Source organism: Salmo salar, chromosome 26, assembly GCF_965601325.2.
Source record: "Salmo salar chromosome 26, fSalSal1, whole genome shotgun sequence".
NCBI classification, from domain to species: domain Eukaryota; kingdom Metazoa; phylum Chordata; class Actinopteri; order Salmoniformes; family Salmonidae; genus Salmo; species Salmo salar.
The window spans coordinates 27,534,598-27,555,520 of NC_138316.1; the positions used below are offsets into that span (position 1 = coordinate 27,534,598).

At 43.7% G+C, this 20,923-nt stretch overlaps 2 protein-coding genes across 2 annotated transcripts in view; one reads left to right on the plus strand and one right to left on the minus strand.

Moving 5' to 3' along the window:
* Window positions 1-1,662: 1,662 nt before the first annotated feature.
* On the minus strand, window positions 1,663-8,739 carry LOC106587560 (la-related protein 6). The gene is made up of 3 exons (XM_014176065.3): window positions 7,972-8,739; window positions 4,486-4,684; window positions 1,663-3,878 (listed from the first exon to the last, which is right to left on the minus strand). Exons 1-3 carry the CDS (start codon window positions 8,685-8,687, stop codon window positions 2,760-2,762), a joined length of 2,034 nt encoding a protein of 677 aa, XP_014031540.2. The 5' UTR covers window positions 8,688-8,739; the 3' UTR covers window positions 1,663-2,759.
* A 2,931-nt stretch (window positions 8,740-11,670) lies between these two features.
* Window positions 11,671-20,923, plus strand: part of LOC106587561 (leucine-rich repeat-containing protein 49) — a 58,747-nt gene continuing 49,494 nt past the window's right edge. Inside the window, exons 1-8 of the mRNA XM_014176066.3 lie at window positions 11,671-11,867; window positions 12,735-12,803; window positions 12,973-13,048; window positions 13,138-13,371; window positions 13,542-13,650; window positions 14,444-14,647; window positions 15,793-15,859; window positions 19,442-19,585. Of these exons, the coding sequence (XP_014031541.2) occupies window positions 11,802-11,867; window positions 12,735-12,803; window positions 12,973-13,048; window positions 13,138-13,371; window positions 13,542-13,650; window positions 14,444-14,647; window positions 15,793-15,859; window positions 19,442-19,585 (969 nt within the window). The 5' untranslated portion in view covers window positions 11,671-11,801. The remainder of the gene's footprint in view (window positions 11,868-12,734; window positions 12,804-12,972; window positions 13,049-13,137; window positions 13,372-13,541; window positions 13,651-14,443; window positions 14,648-15,792; window positions 15,860-19,441; window positions 19,586-20,923) is intronic.

A 20,923-nucleotide genomic window follows, 5' to 3' on the forward strand; every position in this document is an offset into this window, starting at 1 on the left:
GAGAGCTGTTGCCAGATAATTTCCCTACCATAAGCCATCTCCAATGTCATTTTAGAGAATTTGGAAGTACGTCCAATAGGCCTCAACTGCAGACCACGTGTATAGCGTCGTGTGGGCCAGCGGTTTACTGATGTCAACGTTGTGAACAGAGTGCCTCATGGTGGTGGTGGGGTTATGGTATGGCCGGACAACACAATTGCATTTGATCTATGGCAATTTGAACGCACAGAGATACCTGAGGCCCATTGTCGCACCATTCATCCGCCGCCATCACCTCATGTTTCAGCATGATAACCCATGGCTCCATGTCGCAAGGATCTGTAGCTTTTAGTTTTTATTTTATTTGCACCAAAGAAAAGTGAAAGACAAAACAGTACTGATGTAAAAATGGTGTGCAGATGAGGTTAGAAGCCCGAAAGGGCTTATATGAAAACCACACCACAAATAAGTACAAAAAAATAGTTTGTTCAATCAGTTAAGCTAAGCATATGAATTATAATTGCACATAATATACTCAGTAAACAAGAAAAAAAACATGTGAGTTAGGCTACATGGAGGGATTATTGGGTAGTTTGGTTCATCAGACTGACCGGATGAGGTTTTGGCAATGTGAAGATAAGAATTCCAGAGTATGGTACCTCCGTATCTGATAGAGAATTAACTATGTGAGGTGTGGCAGTGGGGAGGGTGAAGGTTATTGCAGTGTCTTGCGTTATATAGATGGATTTCAGAATTAACCTGGAAGAATCCATTGAAGGCTTTAGGTAAACTGTGTGGGAGGTACACAATTCCTGGAAGCTGAAAATGTCCCATTTCTTCCATGGCCTGCATACTCAGACATGTCACCCATTGAGCTGTTTGGGATGCTCTGGATCGACGTGTACAACAGCGTGTTGAAATTCCCGCCAATGTATAGCAATTGCACACAACCTTGAAGAGAATTGGGATAATATTCCACAATCAACTCTATGCATGAGGAAAATGGTCACATCAGATACCGACTGGTTCTGATCCACGCCCCTGCTTTAAAAAAAAATATTTATATTGTGACCAGATGCATATCTGTATTCCCAGTCACCAGAAATCCATTCATTAGGGCCTAATGAATTGATTTCAGTGGACTGATTCTTATATGAACTGTAACTCAGTAGTTCCAACTTCCAATAGTCATACAGTAATTAATAAGTTGATACATGTAGTATCTGTATCCTGATAAAGCTGGATCACATCTTCTGATTTCATAGCATCTCAGCATGAGATACTGGATTTGCGTCAGACCTTTGTAGTTGCTAAGGAACATTTGAAAGCAATTTCACAATAATACCAATTAGATCCAGCTATGTAATAGACCTGAATAATAGCTTATCAAATCTTACTGCAATCTGTAAATTTGTTACTCAGTTTTGCAGAGAAGGCTGGTATTGATACTAACGTCCACTCTTCCAGCTCATGCTCTTCATCTGTGCAGTCAATCTCATGTGATAATGGTGGCTCGTTGTGGAATGCAGCCAATAAGCCATTTGTCTTGTGCATGTGATTAGGGTATTCATTTAAATCTTTGACAATCAATCGTGTTAACTAAAACATTTGACCTTGCGTTAGGAATGGGCGTCAAGCCAATTCGGCCTAAGTTCCTAATTGAATGGAAATGTTGCCACAAGCCAAATGCAATTTGTGATTTATTTTGTACAATAAAGAAAATGCACATTACCCCAGCTCAGATGTCAAGAGCATCTGCATTTTGCACACTCAAATCTGAACATTGCATCCCTCATATACCCCACTACCAGCATGCTACACACTGATTAACCCAACATAGCAGGCATAAGAGTAACACCTGAAACCAGATCCCCTACATACTGGTCTTGACGAGAAAAATAAGTGTCAGGGTAGGTTCTCTTCCACACTGTTCAACCAATCCAGTAAATGTGGAGGACTTAAGATGGAGTTGTCTTGATAACGTCCAAAAGCAGAAGTCTGGTCAGGCTCTTTGCATTTCCCCTGAAAACCAGGTTGTTGGGGACTCGGCAGAGGCTATACACTGAGAAACAGATTCCAGCCAAGGAAGGGCTCCCCCCATCCAGTATTTTTCATTTTTTTGCAGTTAGGAGTGTAACCCCTACTTTGGAAGCTTAAGTTAGGCATCCAGGAAAAAATATTAAAAATTAAGGAAAAATAAAGTAGTCCATGTGATAACTGTTCAGCCTTCTGGCAGGGAAAGTATGGCCACAGTTTATGGAGCAAATCACATTGATACTCACAATAGACAAATATAGCAAAAGGCATATGGCGCTATCCACGCCATGTGCCCATACCACCGTTCACACCATCCATACAAAATGAGATTTTATACACTTTAAGACTGACACTGGAAACTTTCCAATAAAAAAGTAAAATAGGGTTACTGAAGTAAATCTCTGCCCCGCCCCATGCTTAACACCTTAGATAGCAATTGGAGGTGACAAATACCATTACTCTGGTGTCTGAAATACAGTATTCAACTTTGAATTTAATAAACTCAAAATGTATCTTAAATATTCATAAATTAGGCGTCACCATGTTTTTAAACAAAATATTGTATAAAAGTATAACAAAGACTGGCAAAACTCCAAACTATTAAACAGAACAAATCTACGACCATTCAAATGTGGGGCGGGAGATGAAGAACGTCAATGTAGTGGCCAAAGGACTGGGTCAAATCTTGTCGCTGTACTCAGTGTACTGCTTTAAAACTGGGGGCATGGGGGGGGGTCTGAGTGTCAGGTTTGGGTAGAAGCAGTCTTCTCTCCCCTCTCAGCAACACCAATGGACACACCACAGTGAAAACCACGTGTTCCATCAGGCCCACGCGGTAGCCGCATTACGCCTGGCGGAAGCCCGTCTGCGCCCTGGATCTTTCGACCCAGCATGGGGCTCCCTACTGGGCTGCTCTCCTGGGAGGCCACCTGCCTGCGCCTCTGGACCCAGGGGCTACCGGATGGCGTCAGGCTGCTGTCTGAGGAGTAGTCCGCCCAACGTCGCCCAGCCTCAGGGCTCAGTCTGCCCTCACTGGCCAAAGGAGACTTATGGGAGTGGGGAGACTTGCGTTGGGAGCATGGGCTGGCCCGGGGGCTCGACCAGGGGCTGGAGCGTGGGGACACAGCTGGGCTCAGGTGATTGTTCTGGAAGGTGGCACCCCCTCCAGTGGGACTTAGCTTATTGACAGAGCGGGATTTGCGGGCCAGTCTGGGGGAGGTGGGGTTGCTCTCAGTCTCTGAGGAGCTACAGGCAGAGTCTTCGTGATACTGAAGCTCCCGTACCCGGCTGTTGAGGGAGTGGCTCTTCCTCATTCCTCCTACTCCCTCCTCGCGCTGACGCTGATCTTTGGGGACCTTCTTCTTGGGAGGCTTGGTGCCGATCAGGACCACCTTCAACCCCAGAGACCCTGTCCCCTCCTCGCTGCCCACAGCCTCATTGGCTTTGACTGCAGCTTCCACTTCCTCATACTCCACGATGGCACACTCCTCAGTGCCCAGCTGTGTGTAGCGGCCACTCAGCTTCTTCAGGTCGGCTGGCAGGTCCTTGCCAGGCTTCAGCACCCTCACAGAGGCAATGGCTCCATATGTTCCAAACGCTTTCAGCAGCAGCTTCATCAGTTGTTCCTGTTGGGTAGCGCTGCCCTCACTCCCATCGCCAGCCCCACCCTCCATCACCACACCCAGCTCTGGCCAGCTCTGCAGCTCGCTGAGTAGCAGCATGCGGCTTGGCAGTGACTCGCTGGCAAACACGGGCACTGTTGATCTGCGACGCACTTTGCGCCCCTCATCATTTAGCTCAAGTATTGTCGAGTGGCGCAGAGCATATGCAGTTGTTCTCCAGTCTCGCGTCAAGTGCTTCACCTGGGAGGAAAATAACTGTTAGAGATAATCGGAAGTGAAAGTCTTTACTTTTACAGGCAGCATCCTGTATGAGAACATCCTTTGTTTTATCATACATCCTTAAAACTAAAAAGCCATTTTCCTGATGGTAGTATGATAGCATAAGCAGCCACAGATCTAGAATGAGATTATTTCTATGTAAGCAACAGCTATCAAAAGGCAAATCAAGTTACTGGCTTCTACAGAAGTAGTGTTCAACAGTTCCTAAAATTCAAACATTTGTTGGTAAATACAGCAACAAATATTGCTGTTAGTTCCTCTTAGAAACTAAAACATTTACAGTATTCATGCAGCTGTGAACATTAAACCAGTAGAGGAGAAAAACACAGATCTTATTCTTGGAAGTGAACTAAAAATGGTAACAGCCAAAATCAATGAGCATGTATGAGCCTCATTCACACCAGATGCGCCCGCCTCCAACTCATGTGAGAATGCACTTCCTAGCCCCAACGGCTTGCCATATTGACACTAGGAACTGCTGTTGCATTCAGTTATATGAGCCCCCAGGGAATTCAATTGATATTTCAATATCAAGAAACCAAACTGTCAGCAGGAGATCAAACGTTACCTTCTTGAAGGAGGTGAGCAGTTTGACACTGACGAAGCCCAGCTTGTTGCGTCGGACGTGTTTGAGCAGGAAGGCATCGTGCTCCAGGTTCTCATCCGACAGGTAGTACTCGATCTGGGCCACCAGCTTCTGGGTCAGCTCTGGGTCTGGGGGCTGCCAGCTCTCCTCCTCCAGCTCACCGCCACTCGTGCCAGCGCCACTGAGAAAGAAAATGGACAACATGCCAGTTCACAGAGACACAAGGCAGGAGCTTAACCGATTTGGCAGGAGAACTGATCAAAACAGCCTCAGCCATTACCCATGGCAACATGCTGAAAAGAGCTGCTAGAGATCTGCCATCTTGACTATTTCCTCAGATTTCATTTTCAGGTTCTTCCTGTGACAGTAGTGACAGGCTGCCTAACCACAGTGTGACCGTCACACTGCTCTCTGCCAGAACCGCAACACCACAGGGTGTCCCGCCAACATGAACAGAAATTGCTAAGACCTCCATCTGAAGAGTGCAGAGTCATCGCCACACACTACATGCCTCCCACACAGGGACAGGGCTATTTACCATATCAACCAGACTTCAAAATCAAACAATGCAGTCATTTACTGCCTGCCACACCAAAACAAAGGTTTAATCAAAGCTCTATTGACAGAGGGCTTTAAAATTTGCACAGGTATGCCAGGCCAGCATTGCTGGCTGCAATAAGAGTGAAGGTCTGAATGACATTACTGTGTGGATGGGTCATCCTCCTCACCCAGCGATCCCATCCCGCAGGCAAGGCACTAGTTGAATACCCCAGACAACAACGTAATGATTGCAGCAGCCAACCCACTGTGTTACAGTCCGGGGAAGCCCTTCGACAAAATATGTGGGCACAACACCTCCCCCGCACACAACACCACTGTAAAGGGACCAATTATTGTAGACTTAGTCATCCTCTGCGATTCTCTCCTGCCACAATAAGCTAGTCAAAGAGCATCAATGAGTAGTTCACTTGTTACAAAAGTACCATGTGAAAAAACTAAAATGTTCCATGCCCCTAAACAAGTGCAACATTGTTGCAAGTGAGGAACACCACAAGACTGACTATAATGTATTGGCTGACTTGGCTAAAAATATTAATTTATTTCAGACTACCTAAATTAAATATACCAACCACACAGCCTATACATTAGCACTTGGTCACAGGGATTTACAAGGGCAAAATTAGCCAGCCTGGTCTCAGACGAGACATAACATAGTAAATGTAAATCCAAACACTCAATTTAGTATGATTCGTTTCGTATGGTTAAGACAGGTTAGTTAAGGCAAAAAACGAAAGTAGGGTGGTTAGTCTGGTTGCGTGTTAGAATTATCACAGACAACTTTAGCAACTACTTTGCTAACCTTTCCCCTTTAACCCAGTGTTTCTCAACGCCAGTCCTCGAGTACCCCAACAGTACACATTTGCATTGTAACCTCAGGACAAGCAGACGTGATTCTACTTGTCATTTAACCTGTTAGGGCTAGGGGGCAGTATTGACACAGCCGGATAAAAAACGTACCCGATTTAATCTGGTTACTACTCCTGCCCAGTAACTAGAATATGCATATAATTATTGGCTTTGGATAGAAAACACCCTAAAGTTTCTAAAACTGTTTTAATGGTGTCTGTGAGTATAACAGAACTCATATGGCAGTCAAAAACCTGAGAAGATTCCATGCAGGAAGTGGCCTGTCTGAGAAGTAGTGTTTCATCTTGGCACTTTTTATTGAAGACTGAGGATCTTTGCAATAACTTGACACTTCCTACACCTCCCATAGGCTCTCAGAGCCCGGGAAAAAGCTGAAAGATATCGAGGCAGGCTCTGGCTGAAACACTTTATCACTTTTGGCAAGTGGCCGCTCAGAGTACTATGGGCTTAGGCGCGTGCCCGAGTCGACCGAATGCTTTCTTTTCTTTTGTCTGTTTACCTAAACGCAGATTCCCGGTCGGAATATTATCGCTTTTTTATGAGAAAAATGGCATAAAAATTGATTTTAAACAGCGGTTGACATGCTTCGAAGTACGGTAATGGAATATTTAGAATTTTTTTGTCATGAATTGCGCCATGCTCGCCACCCTTATTTACCTTTTCGGATAGTGTCTTGAACGCACGAACAAAACGCCGCTGTTTGGATATAACGATGGATTATTTTGGACCAAACCAACATTTGTTATTGAAGTAGAAGTCCTGGGAGTGCATTCTGACGAAGACAGCAAAGGTAATAACATTTTTCTTATAGTAAATCTGACTTTGATGAGTGCTAAACTTGCTGGGTGTCTAAATAGCTAGCCCTGTGATGCCGGGCTATCTACTGAGAATATTGCAAAATGTGCTCTCACCGAAAAGCTATTTTAAAATCGGACATATCGAGTGCATAGAGGAGTTCAGTATCTATAATTCTTAAAATAATTGTTATGCTTTTTGTGAACGTTTATCTTGAGTAATTTAGTAAATTCACAGGCAGTGTTCGGTGGGAATGCTAGTCACATGCTAATGTAAAAAAACAGCTTTTTATATAAATATGAACTTGATTGAACAAAACATGCATGTATTGTATAACATAATGTCCTAGGGTTGTCATCTGATGAAGATCAAAGGTTAGTGCTACATTTAGCTGTGGTTTGGGTTTATGTGACATATGCTAGCTTGAAAAATGGGTGTCTGATTATTTCTGGCTGGGTACTCTGCTGACATAATCTAATGTTTTGCTTTCGTTGTAAAGCCTTTTTGAAATCGGACAGTGTGGTTAGATTAACAAGAGTCTTATCTTTAAAATGGTGTAAAATAGTCATTTAAAAAAAATTGAAGGTTATATATATATATATATATATATATATATAAAAATTTGGAATTTGTAACACGGCACACATTTTGCAAATTGCAATTCCTAACATATCATACAAAATGGATGGACATCCACAAATGAATATATACTGCACCATACAAAACGTAGCACCTCATCCTATTTAGAGTGTCCTGGATTTACATTTACTATTGTAATGAAACAGGCAGGGAGCATGCCTCTGCCTTCTAGCCCGAAGTCCAGCGTGTTACGACTGTGCCCCGAAAGCATGCTGGAGCGGCAGAGTCGACATCCGCGCTTATGTACCCAGGGTCGTTACACTATGTTACGTCTGAGTCCAGGTTGCAGCGAATCCAGGTTGAAAAAGCAGGGGATGACGCAGGGGAATTAGAACAATGAGAATAAAGGTCCCATCCAAATCGGCCTCTGTCTTTTACATCAATGGGATTACAATGCCCGTCTACAGGTGGTTAGAAGCTGTCTGGCAATTACCATAACTCTTCACTGTGGAATTAAAGTTCACATTAAAATAACACGAAACGACAAAAGGAAAGTATTGCCGTATTTTAGCATACATGCGGTTAATTTCAATAAACAATCAAATCAGAACGTTAAAAAGGAGGATACAGACAGACAGACAGGCCATTACAAGACAAAGCATTTACCTGGATTTGTCATGTCTTCCAAATTCGTCTTCACTACAGCTGCCTCCGAGGAAATCGAGATTGTTTGAAGACACCTCCTCCTCTGGTTCCTCGTCGTCTGCCGCCTGAATAGCCACTGTTATCATCACTTGAGTCCCCATCTCATGCAGGTGTTGATCCACAATTATCACCTCATCGGTTTCCCGTCCCGCTGACGAAGCTGATGCAGATTCGATATATTTCTGAAACTCCATGGTGGCACTCGTCATTTTACCCGAAATAAATGCGTTTTCTCCCGGTTCGTTCACTTCCTCCTCGGCTACACCAGTGGTAGTGCTTTCATGAAAGCCTTTATTCCCTGTAATACAACAATTGAAGTCGCAAGAATACGGGGCACACACACCTCGACGCTTTTGAATGGCCACGGAAGCCCCGAAGATGCGCTCCACAGCTTGCCAGAGTCCCCAAATTCTACCCCACGGAGAACCCTGGGGTGGCGTGGAGCTAGCAGCTAGCGAGACGCAGCTAGGAGCTGGGGAGACCGAGGGGATGGAGCCGTCTTGTGTTGTTACTTCCTGATATGTAAGAAGCGTTCTGCTTTTGAAACGAGCTCTGGGATTGGGCCATGTCGTCTTTCCGCACTCATCCCCAACCCACCAGCAAACCCCAAGATGAAGCCAAGAGGGAGGGAGGAGAAAATAGAGACAACGGATAAATGCGTTTACCAATGTTTGCATTTTTGTGTATTTTTCCCTTCGTCACTATTTCTAGTAAACAATGGCTGCTATTTCACACGTGTCCTAAATAAGGGGAAGTTGAAGTGTAAATGCCACGTGCTGTTCTGCAATTGGGGAAATTGCAATGCACCAATCATGAAGGCCGACCCATTTCTCAGAACCTGCAAATTGGATAATAGGCTTTTAGCATTAGACCGCAGGGGTTGTTGAGGGGTTTGCTATGGGGAAGGACACAAATAAACGACACCAGAGTATATAGTGTCATGAAGCATTACTGTCAGCAGTGGCTTTTACTATGAGATTATGTGTATGCCTATAATAAAATAGCCCTTTACAACACAGATTTGAAGATGTCAGGATTTCCATAATCCAATTCATGGTCTGTTATCTCCAAACCTACACCCAATTGGCCCAAACCTTTAGTGCACGTATGACACTCGCTGACTGTTTTTAATTGTAGGAGTGTATCATATCCTACATGGCCTCGTAAATCATCACCCACACCACAACTGCTACACCATTGCTAATACAGTTGCCAAGCCTGAGATGACTTGATGTTTTCTCCACCCTGTTAGCAAGAGTTGTACAGCTGGTGGACTGACTCATACTCTGAACCACATGTCCTGCTGCAGCAGTGCTGTACCTCCCAGTGCCACAAGCCAGGAGCAGACATCAATCAGATAATGGCTCTGCAGGAAGATGTTCCAACACCCCCCTCAACAGCTTATCTGTCAGGTGTCTGCAGCAGGAAACAGCCCCAATAGAGACATGGGTTGCACCCAAAATGGCACCATATTCCATTTAAAGTGCACTACAATTAACCAGGGCCCATAGGGAATAGGCTGCCATTTGGGACACCTTTGGCAGGAGTAAGCTGATTGCTGTAAACTGAGCTGAGTTAAAATGAGCTGAGTTAAAAAGAGCTCCCCTCTCTTGATCAGAGAGCTGGTATTTCCTCTTTGTCCAGACTGAATGCAATTGTGACCACTATTTGCCTGCACTTAACATTCAACAACAAGGGTGTTAATTTGTAATCTTTATCGTCACTACAAAACATCTTACATATGTTTATTTATTTTAAATGTACACATTTTTTTGTCTGTATGATTTTCTCCATTCTGGAAGTCTGGATAGAGAAAGCTGAACATTTGCTTTTTTATTCTGTTTTTACAAGGTTTCATTTACCATCTACACTTTAGTTATATTTGATATGTGTTTTTCCTGTGTCCCAATTGTGAAGAATCTGAAGGGAACTATATAAATTAATAGTCATGAGATTCTTAGGAACATTGTGAAACATTTTGCTTTTTGAGCTTGTGAATGTGATGTAATCTTTCACAAAATCATCTGATACATGATTGGGCAATCCTGCCTTGATTGAAAGACGTTTGGAGTAAAGTTGAAGGAAAATATTCATGTATGTCTTTGTAAATATACATGCCCTGGTGATAATAGAGAATCCTTTGTGAGTCTGTCCTAGGTGACTGTCAGAAGGTGTGTGTTTCTCATCCATGCATACATGTATGTCAGCTATTACTGTATGTGGAACAAACTGACTCTGTGGGGCCAGACTCCAGCAACTTTCTTTGACAGAAAATCTCAATTGTTCGCAGTCTGTAAATGCCTGTGCTCAGTAACTCACTACTGATATTGAAGGGATTGCTTAGTTTTATTGTCGACCAAAAATACAATGTTTCTTTCTTTTGTTTTATTCAGGATTCTATTACTCCCTAAAGGATGCTAGATCTTATGTTTTTCGATTTACAGATGAGTGCAGCATTTTACTTCTGCTCCACATCACTCCCTCATTCTGAGTCAGACAAGCTATTTATAGACCGCTGTACCCCAGAGTGCTCTGACTGGCCAAGTCCCCATGCATAATACATAATGACAGACAATTTACATTGATCCCTGTGTCTTAGCGGCATGTTTTTTATTGGCAATAGTGAGATATATATCACATTCATACAATCCACTTCATCATGCCCTTATAAAATGCCTGCAGAAGGGGTTGACTGCAGAACCATAATTATATGCTTTGATGTGGGACAATTATCTCTGAAGTATACAGACCATTATTTTTTGTGTATGTGGTAAAACAATTATTACAAAAGTGACATTGTGTCACAACAGAAGTAGCTAGGTCAATTGTGGAAGAACTGTCATTTATACAGAGCATTCCATTATCTGCTTGTCACATAAGATTACAACATCATCTCCCACAAATGTGTCAGTTTTATGAATATATCCTTGTGATGAGCATGTGAGTGGGATGTGCTTTGATGAGTCTGAGTGAGAGTTCTTTCCTAGCTCTTATATTTTCCAGCTGAGACAGTGTAACTAAAGCTTCATAACAGTGAGAGGGTCACCGGTGGAGAGTTTTTTCTTTAAAAAAGTGTTTATGAATGCATCAATAATAGTGTAAGAGGACATGGCTCTTAAATCTGTCTTTGGATTACTTTCTTACTTGTATTGCTCATACAAATGAATAATGGAGGCGGTTAGGTGCGTGATAGCCTAACCTTGCCTGAAAACGGAGACCTAGGGTTTAGCTCAGCAGGCTAACACATTCTTGTAAAATTGGTGGCGTGACCCAGATTTGGTCAGTGATCCCTATAAACTGGGGTCATTGCGGAGAAGGTGATAACCTTGCCTGAGACTTGATAACAGGTAACGTTAACCTCATACCTAGGCTTTAGCTCAGGGGATAACAGTATAGTGGAATGCAGAGCAGAAGACATCTAAAAAGTCGATTAGGCTGAAGTTGGATTTTCAGTCCGAACCAAATGAACAATAATAATCTATTCCATTCTATTCATATTCTACCGGTAATTCTACAAGCGGAAACTTTCATTTTTAGGGTTGTTGGCGGGATTACTTATATTGAGACAGGATGTGGTGTAATCAAGGTAGAAGTGTTGTCGTTTCCATAGAAACGATGGGCGTTGCCAGGGCAGTTCGTGCTATGTCAGTGACATGATGAGCCATTTTTACATTGTAGCATCAGTTCACAACAATACATTTTAAAATAATTAACATTGACGTTAAACAACAAAACGGGTTAGTTAGCCACATTATAGCAAGCTGACTAGCAACGTTGCAACACTAGCAAAAATGCGACCACAAAGACAACAGACCAACAACAATACAGCCATTACAGGAAGGTGTCTTTCTCCCACGGTAAGAACGATGTGTCCACAATAAATCATCTTTACTTCCTCTCTGTCTTTATTAGGCAAGAGATAGCATGCTAGCTAGCTTGTCCAGAAAGCTAATGCAACTCTGTAACAGTCATATAAATAAGCAAGATTGCTATCTATCTACATTTACATTTAAGTCATTTAGCAGACGCTCTTATCCAGAGCGACTTACAAATTGGTGCATTCACCTTATGATATCCAGTGGAACAACCACTTTACAATAGTGCATCTAAATCTTTTAAGGGGGGGGGGTTAGAAGGATTACTTTATCCTATCCTAGGTATTCCTTAAAGAGGTGGGGTTTCAGGTGTCTCCGGAAGGTGATGATTGACTCCACTGTCCTGGCGTCGTGAGGGAGCTTGTGCCACCATTGGGGTGCCAGAGCAGCGAACAGTTTTGACTGGGCTGAGCGGGAACTGTGCTTCCTCAGAGGTAGGGGGGCCAGCAGGCCAGAGGTGGATGAACGCAGTGCCCTTGTTTGGGTGTAGGGCCTGATCAGAGCCTGAAGGTATGGAGGTGCCGTTCCCTTCACAGCTCCGTAGGCAATCACCATGGTCTTGTAGCGGATGCGAGCTTCAACTGGAAGCCAGTGGAGAGAGCGGAGGAGCGGGGTGACGTGAGAGAACTTGGGAAGGTTGAACACCAGACGGGCTGCGGCGTTCTGGATGAGTTGTAGGGGTTTAATGGCACAGGCAGGGAGCCTAGCTGACTTTACAGTGGCTGGGTTGCATGTTGTTGCTCCACAAATGCATGAATATTATCAAGTGTTCTTAGCTTAGTTGTTGTTCCTCTATTGTTACAATTGCCAGTCTTAAGTTGCCTCATCTTTTTCTGTCATTCCCCACAGGTCAACAGCTATAAACTGCACTTTACAGCAGTGAACTCTCAAATACCAGAGAGAAATGTTCAGAGACCAGTGAGTTTGCCTTCCTAGATAGATCCACAGTGAGGAGTGTCCCCATTCCCCAAATTATACTATTTTAATGAGACAATGCATTAACATGGAAAGCATGACATTATGTCTTGAGTACCCTTTAAATATTATAATTATATATTTCTAATTCATTAAATGTTTTATTTGACAGCTGGACGTCCGATGGTCTAAAGACTTTACAAACGGGATAAACATGGACACCATGAAAATTAATCCACCAAGACAAGGTACTACTACCTGACTAAGTTGCAAGACACCGTGACAGTCTCTTACCTGTCCCCGTCTTCTCTGTCTCACCATTTACTTTTCTCTCCAGACAGCAGGCTGAATGCAGACAGTGGCGGCGGCAGGCCTCTCCACACCCCTGTGCTGGCGTTTGTCAGTGAGTTTATGGGCCCTGAGCATCCCCTCCTACCCCCTGCTGCTGCTCTACCCAGTGGGCTGACTGGTGACCTGGGGCCACAGCCACACAGAGTGAAGCCTAGGAGAGCAACCCACAGTGCAGGGGCCATCTACTCCCACAGTACCTCACCCCTCAGCCTGCCAACTGGTGAGTGGCTGCACTCAGGATCCTCGCCCTCTCTTCAGCAATGCCAGACCCTCTGCTTTTTTTCATGGATCAAAGTCAGTCTAATGGAACATTCTGCTCTGTGCTCAAGGTAAACACTTCTGGACATGTAAAACCTGATGCATTTCTGAACAAATGTGTCTTTGTAACAGGACCAGGGGATGCCATATCATTGAGTGAGAATTCTCCCTCTAGTTTTCCAATTGCCTTTCGTTCCCATGATGACTGTGCTTTGAGTCCTGAGCGACTAGATTTGGACAGGTAGGCTAAAACACTCATGGCTTTGTTTGTTCAGTGGTCTATGTTGAGCTTCTCAATACACTGTCATGCAATGGAATGCCAAGTTTGTAATTGCTTGCACTCACCAGTAGGGCTCAGCAAAGTCCCTTATAAAGATTATCCTGCTCTCTGACAGTGCATGTCAACTTTGCAGGCGTAAAAGAAACGCCTGAAACTAGATCCTCTACATACTGGTCTTGATGAGAAGAAGAAAAAACTGTCTGGGGAAGTTCTCTTCTGCACTGTTCAAACAATCCAGTAAATTTGGAGGAGGAGTTAAGATGGACTGTCGCCGGGCACCTTCAGCAGGATTGAACGTTTTGGAATATTCTGGAATATTCAGATAGAAATAGGCTATGTAGATCAAACTTGCATCTCGGATATGTAGAATAAGGAATCACATCGGCTCTATTCATGGCATTTCTATCTGCAACGTTCGAGAAGTTTGGCAACTGAACATGGCTTTGTTAACGTCCAAAAGCGGGAAGTCCCGTCACAGGCTCTCTTTCCAATTCCCCTGAAAACCGGATCATTCGTTTGTTGGGGACTCGGCAGAGACTAGTCAACAATAAACCATATATATAGCCTCTTCCACTTAGAATAATGAGATCTCCTGAACCCTGCGTGCCAGTGTTGGAAGGCAGACAGTGTGGTATCAGGTGGCTTGTACTTTTTTACTGTGAGCCCCCTCTCCTCTGCATCATAACAAGATAATACAGGGTCATCCTCTCACAGAGTGGTGTTGTTGACAATGCCTTTTTGTTTTGTGCGTCAGGCGTGGTCTGGAGGAGTGTCCCCTGCTGGAGGGCATGGGTAGGCTGCGGCTGCTTAACTTTCAGCACAACCTCATCACGCACATCCACAATCTGTCTCGTCTGCGGCACCTGGCCTTCCTAGACCTGTATGACAACCACATCTCCCAGATGTCTGGCATCTCAGCCCTGGCCTCTCTCAGAGTGCTTATGCTGGGCAAGAACAGGTTTGTGTTACGTTTCTCAAGCATACAAACAGAACAATAGGATAGGAGCTCCCACTCATTTTGGTGCTTTTACTTACAGTGCATGGTTTCAAGGACAGATGAAAAAACTTTTTTTTAAATTACTTTTACCCCCGTTTCTCCCCAATTTCGTGGTGTCCAATTGGTAGTTACAGTCTTGTCTCATCGCTGCAACTCCCATACAGACTCGGGAGAGGCGAAGGTTGAGAGCCGTGCGTCCTCCGAAACACAACCCAACCAAGCCGCGCTGCTTCTTGACACAATGCCTTCTTAACCCGGAAGCCAGCCACACCAATATGTCGGAGGAAACACCGTACACCTGGCTACCGTGTCGGCCAAACCCTCCCCCTAACCCGGACGATGCTGGGCCAATTCTGCTCCACCCCATGGGTCTCCCTGTGTCGGCCGGCTCAAATGAAAAACTTTTTATGCTGTCTTTTTTTGGTGGGATTTTTCTTTACATTTATAAAGATGTTACCGTAGGGATATGCACATCCTGCTTTTTGGATTAAGTGATACTGTATGACCGCCACAGCACAGCTAGCCTATATATCAAACTCCATTGAAAAGTACTTTCCTGCAGGTGCCCAATTTCTGTACAAAACCATACCACTGCTCTCTTTGTGAATCTTACATCTAACATCACCTTACTTTAAAACTAAAGGTCAGGAGGGAGGAAGATTAAAGGCACAAATCATGGCAAATGCCTCCGGGATCCCATTGCTGAGGTCTGGTTTTGTTCCAGAGTCTGTAAAACCTGACATTTGTCTTTTTAGAACCCACTTTCAGAACAGTCTGCGGTACCTTTCAAGCAAAGCATACCACAGATTTAGGTTTCTAATAGGTTACAGTCCCTTGGAAATTCTAACTTCCCTAAGTTACAGTTTGGTCTGTATAGACAATCCTGGATGACAGGACAGTGGAAAACAGTCAACTTCCCATCAGTAGAAAATAAATTCCTACCGCTCTTTGACAATCAATCCCATTTCCTTGTGCCTGGTAACCATTCAGTTAGCAGATGGGATACCAGCTCTTTGTCATAGTAACATTGTGTTATAGGAGAGATATCTTGTATAGAATACCAGAGAGGATGATGTTAATATTATTGTCTGTTTAATGTTTTACAGAATCCAGAGGATATGCAGTCTGGATAACCTGACTAAACTAGATGTTCTGGACTTGCATGGCAATAAGGTACCATGTTTCAAACCTTAGAAAATGATAACTTTTTTTCCCCTCCAAATATACACCCACATGCATTTATTGTCTGTAATGTTGTTTGCAATACTGTGACCAGTGGGGGACTGTGATATCTAGCTGTGAGGTTCAGCAAGAGCAGAGAGGCACTACCACCTCCCCCATACTGCCGGTTGGTTACTACGTCACTGACTCTGGGCCCCTACTGTTAAGCTCAAGCAGGCTTGACTTCAGGAAAGCAAACGCATTAGTTCCTGTTGTGAGGCTTTTGAGTACATTCTATATTCAGTCGTGTGAAGGCAGTGAGTTATATTTGTACTTTTAGTTGAAACTCAGTGCTCTCTCAGCCATCGTTACTAGAGTACTTTACCTTTCTTTTATTTTCCCACCAAATGAAAACATATTTAGGAGCTTACTCCCACACATCCCAGTCCTGCTCTGAGTTACCTTACAGTTCTTCTTCAATTACTGTAATTTCTCTAACAGGCAAGGCTATCTCTGTACCTTTTACAATGAAGGAAAACCTGATAAAGCTGTTCTACAACTCATTTTAGTGTGAATGGTAAGTTGAGCGAAGGCCGATTTTGATGAGCTTTTCTCCTTAGATAGGCCCACAGTATGATCTGGCTGCTGTCACAACATATTAAAAGCCTGTGAAGAGAGGGGATCACAGTAATACTGGTGTCAAATCAGGATTTTGCCAGTGTCTGTAAAAAGAGGATAGGATTGAAAAGTAATCTGTCCGCAGTGCTGGTTGTTTGAAATGTGCTGCCAGTATATCACCCACATTGCTCCAGTGAAAGTCAACCCAGAGTCCCTGTGAGACTCCTCTCTCTGACTCCGGCTGCTCTTTTTCATGTGTCTCATACTCTCATTCCCAATTAAACATTGGTTTCTGTTAATCTACCCAGCAGCCGTTGTTTTCCAGTGACTTCTGACCACGAACATACTGTGTCTTCCTCTTACCACATTTGTACTTCCTAAAGCACAGCAGTGTTTAAGTCACCTATGTATGACCACAAACAAGGGATCATTTCTGCCCTAATTTCAAATCACCCCTGCCTGGCCTCTCATTTTACCCAGAAGGGAGATGTGCTCTGGGGATAGGAAGTTGTCGTATTTCCAGTTTGTTGGAAATGTTCAAGAGGAATATCCTCTCTGCGAAGGAAGGACATTCAACCCCATTGGCCAGGTCCTGGAGTTAGAGGCTGACATCATATTGTTAAATAACCTTTCCTTCCATTGGTTGAGTGATGGATTGTGCTCACAATAGGATCCTCTGTATCTAGTTGACACTAGCTATAACGGCTGCTATTCAATGAGGACAAGGCTACATTTTTTATCCCTTGAGATTTTTTGAATGGCACTACATTTATTGTATCAGGAATGCAAGGAGTACCGGTATATGATGTCTACAATGAATTACATTAGAAATTCAAAATCATTCATCAAACAGACAATATTTAACTAAATTATGAAATTATTTGAAACTTACAATGCACTTTGCCTTTTTTATTTTAAGACATATAAAGGACAGTTGTGACCCTGCTTGCAGAGCAAATCTCCCTATAGGACATTAAGACTTCAACAGTGCCCTGACCTCTCATGTTCCTCCTCTGTAAAATGAGCAGGGAAACACTGTAACATATTTTGGATGCGTGATCCACCCCAACAGAAAGCAGTTCTACAGTTATCTGTAACACAACCCAGTTAAATATTTTCAGATGAGATGATCTAATCTGCCCTGACGAGAGATGTAAAATTACTGTTCAGTGAAAGATACAGCCAGTGTGGAGTGGACCCTCTGGCTTTCTTAGCTTTGCAGAGGATGATGTCCCAGTCCCAGCCAGGGCTGAGATTGGTTTAGCCATGTGCTGACTTGTGTTAAAGTGGACTTGAGACAGAGAGAATGCTTTTCATTGGAGCCATGGTGGAACTGTGAATCAAAGAGAACACTACTGGGAAGCCTCAGTTGGAGTGGAACATTACCTCACTCTGTTGTATTTGTCAGCAGTCATAACAAAAGTTGTTTCAATCTCAACGACCCTTGCCTGTCTCTCTGGTCTCTGTCCAACAACAACAGTATTATGAGAGGCATTTGGAGGACTTAATACACCTGGGCCTATTGTCAGAACTCCATAACTGCTACTCACTACTGGCAGCTGGACAACTTACTGTACAAATAGATAGCTATGACATAGCACTGTTACACTGGCCTTAGAGTGCTTAGGCTATGACAGCACTGTCTGGTCAAGCTATGAAAGAGGAGAGTCAGAGAGAAGAGTGTGCCTCAGTATCACTCATGGAAGGGCTTTAGATGTGGAGAGCTGGCTGTCATCCCCCTCCCTCCCCTAAATGGAAGGGAAAAGCAGAGGCCCTTTTAGCCAGAGCTCCAAAGCTCTATGCAGCTTCTGTCCTTTAAATGATGTTCACTGTTCATTTAAAGATTCTGCCCTAAGCTAACAACCATACTCAGTCTGTCTTGATTCATGTCTACTTGCATCAAGCTCACTGCAGGAGCCTTTCAACCTTTGACCCCTGGAGTAACATGCAGTGTATCATCATCAAGGGAAAGGGAACCCCCAAAGCCGGCCCCTCAGTGGTAGTTACTGTAGTTCTGGGCCATGTCCCAAATGGCATCCTATTCCCTATATAGTGCACTACTTTTGACCAGAGCCCGTACATAGGGAATAGGGTGCCATTTGGGACGCAAACTTGGCCTCTTCCTGAAATGGAGAGGACACAGGACTGAGTGGCACACACCTCACAGCCTCACACTCAGACTGACAGACAGACAGCAACCGGGGAATCCCCTGGGTCCTGAAGTAGTTAGTTTCATTTTGACAGGAGGCCCTACAGTTCCCCCTCAACCAATATGAGGCCAAGGCCACATTTCACTACTACTGACCCTTTTGGATTCTGGATGCCTTTTGGACTCATGGTTCAAAGATAATACTGACTTTGTTTTGGCATCGAAATTATGATAATGTGGGTCAGAAATGAAAGGAGTGATTGTAAGAGTTGAATTGGATAGTAACATTGTATGTTCAAAATTCAAATAAGTTATCTCCAACTCATTTGAAGGTATAATTTATTTTGGGCTGTTTTTAGCAGAGAATATGGAATGGCCTTAGGCTAGTAAATCAGGGTACACAGGTGTCTGCTCTACTCCGCTGTACTCAAGAGTTTTATTTTGCACAACAAACAGAACTGGCATGTCTCATCATTTGATTTAAACAACACAGAGCATCTTCTCAACACTGAAAATCACTCTTATGGCCCCTATCACCTCCCTAATGTATTTAAAACAGCACAGCCTCAAGTCAAGCCCCTGATGGTGTGCCTTTCATTCATAATGACTTAAGAGAACAATTCAGCAGTTTATCACACATTTTTACATTTTAGTCATTTAGCAGACGCTCTTATCCAGAGCGACTTACAGTAGTGAATGCATACTTTTTTTTCTTCTCCATACTGGTCCCCCGTGGGAAACGAACCCACAACCCTGGCGTTGCAAACACCATGGTCTACCAACTGAGCCACACTGATGTTTCTGTCTGTGTTTCCCTATGCCTTCAGATCTCCCAGATAGAGAATCTCTCCCACCTGTCTGAGCTGCGCGTGTTGAACCTGGCAGGGAACTGCATCTCCAGGGTGGACAACCTGCAGGGCCTGGACTCACTGACCGAGATCAACCTGAGACGCAACTGCATCTCCACTGTGGTGAGGGAGAGGAGAGGAGCGGATTTTATTTCATAAGGATCCCCATTAGCCGACGCCAATGGCGACAGCTAGTCTTACTTGGAAAAATACATTACAGACAAAATACTTTACATTTTACATATATTTAAAAACATTAACGTGTGTGTGCGCGCACATCTATCAGTTACACATACATGTCAGTACATGCACACAAAAGAGCATACATACTGAGAGCTGCTGGGTTTTGGGATCTGAGGGGCCACAGGCTGGGGTTGGTCGAGGGACTGCAGGCATGACATACTGAGGGGGCTACTGACTGACTGATGGTAGAGCAGAGCCCTGGCTGTTCTGAACTGAAGCAGCTGGATCGTGTCTAATCCTTTGGGCTCACACTAATGCACTGTGCAGATGTAATGGCTCAGGCCTGTACTGATTCAGATCTGTGCTAAGATCGCAAACAGCTTGGCCCTTCTATCATCACAGTAATGGTTGAGGAAGGTTCCCCCCACTCTGCAATATACTGTGCAAGAACAGTATGCTGCTGTGTTGCTAATGCTGACAATTTTAACAGATGCACACATCCAAATGTCGTGGTTTGATATACACACACTCATTGGCATACAGCTGACGGCTTAAGCTAGCTTCTTGCTGTGTATCAAACCTCTGACCGTCCCCAAGGTGTTGCCAGTGTCGGTCCCCCTACCTACTCATGCATTGACATGTGTAGACGAGATTATCATTTTCTTCTTAGATGATGATGTTAGCTGCAGATTCTTCTTTCATCTTGTTATCATCCTCCGCTGCTGGCACAAGCCTTTACATGTTTTCCTTATTTTGATGTTTGTCTTGGTATCACATTTAGAAGTTTTTCTGTTTCATGTCTCACCAAGAAAAAACACAAAGTGAAGTAGCATACTTGTCCTCCTGTCATCTACGGTGGTTACCAAGGGGAAATAGCTAGCTCATTAACCCCTCCTCATGCTGACTCCAGTGGAAGTGAAATAGGATATTTTTGAAACAGAAATTCCCTCCCCCCTACGTTTCTATAGTATAGTATTTCTGATCAACAGAGGAGCACAAACAGGCCTAAACAGGTCCTTCATTTGTATGCAAATCTGACATCTCCAAACCCTTCCCTCACTTGGTATGCTGGAAAATTCAACATGCTCTCACGGCAGAATTAGACGTTCATGCATGTTTCTCAAACGTCAAATTTAGAAGTTGTTCCAAACGTCAAATTTGAAAGTGTTTAAGGTTAAGTTTAGGCATTAACTCCGAAATCTTAAGGTTAGGCATTAACTCCAAACTGTGGGGCTCGTCCCCCGGGGATCAAGAATATATATACATTTTTTTTAAGGA

Excerpts from the sequence above, each read along its gene's own strand:
- LOC106587560 (XM_014176065.3), bottom strand. The coding sequence starts at position 8,687 with ATGCAAACATTGGTAAACGCATTTATCCGTTGTCTCTATTTTCTCCTC. Across the intron at positions 4,685-7,971 it reads GGAAGACATGACAAATCCAG|TGGCGCTGGCACGAGTGGCG; the intron begins GTAAATGCTTTG and ends TTTCTTTCTCAG. Across the intron at positions 3,879-4,485 it reads TGCTCACCTCCTTCAAGAAG|GTGAAGCACTTGACGCGAGA; the intron begins GTAACGTTTGAT and ends TTTTCCTCCCAG.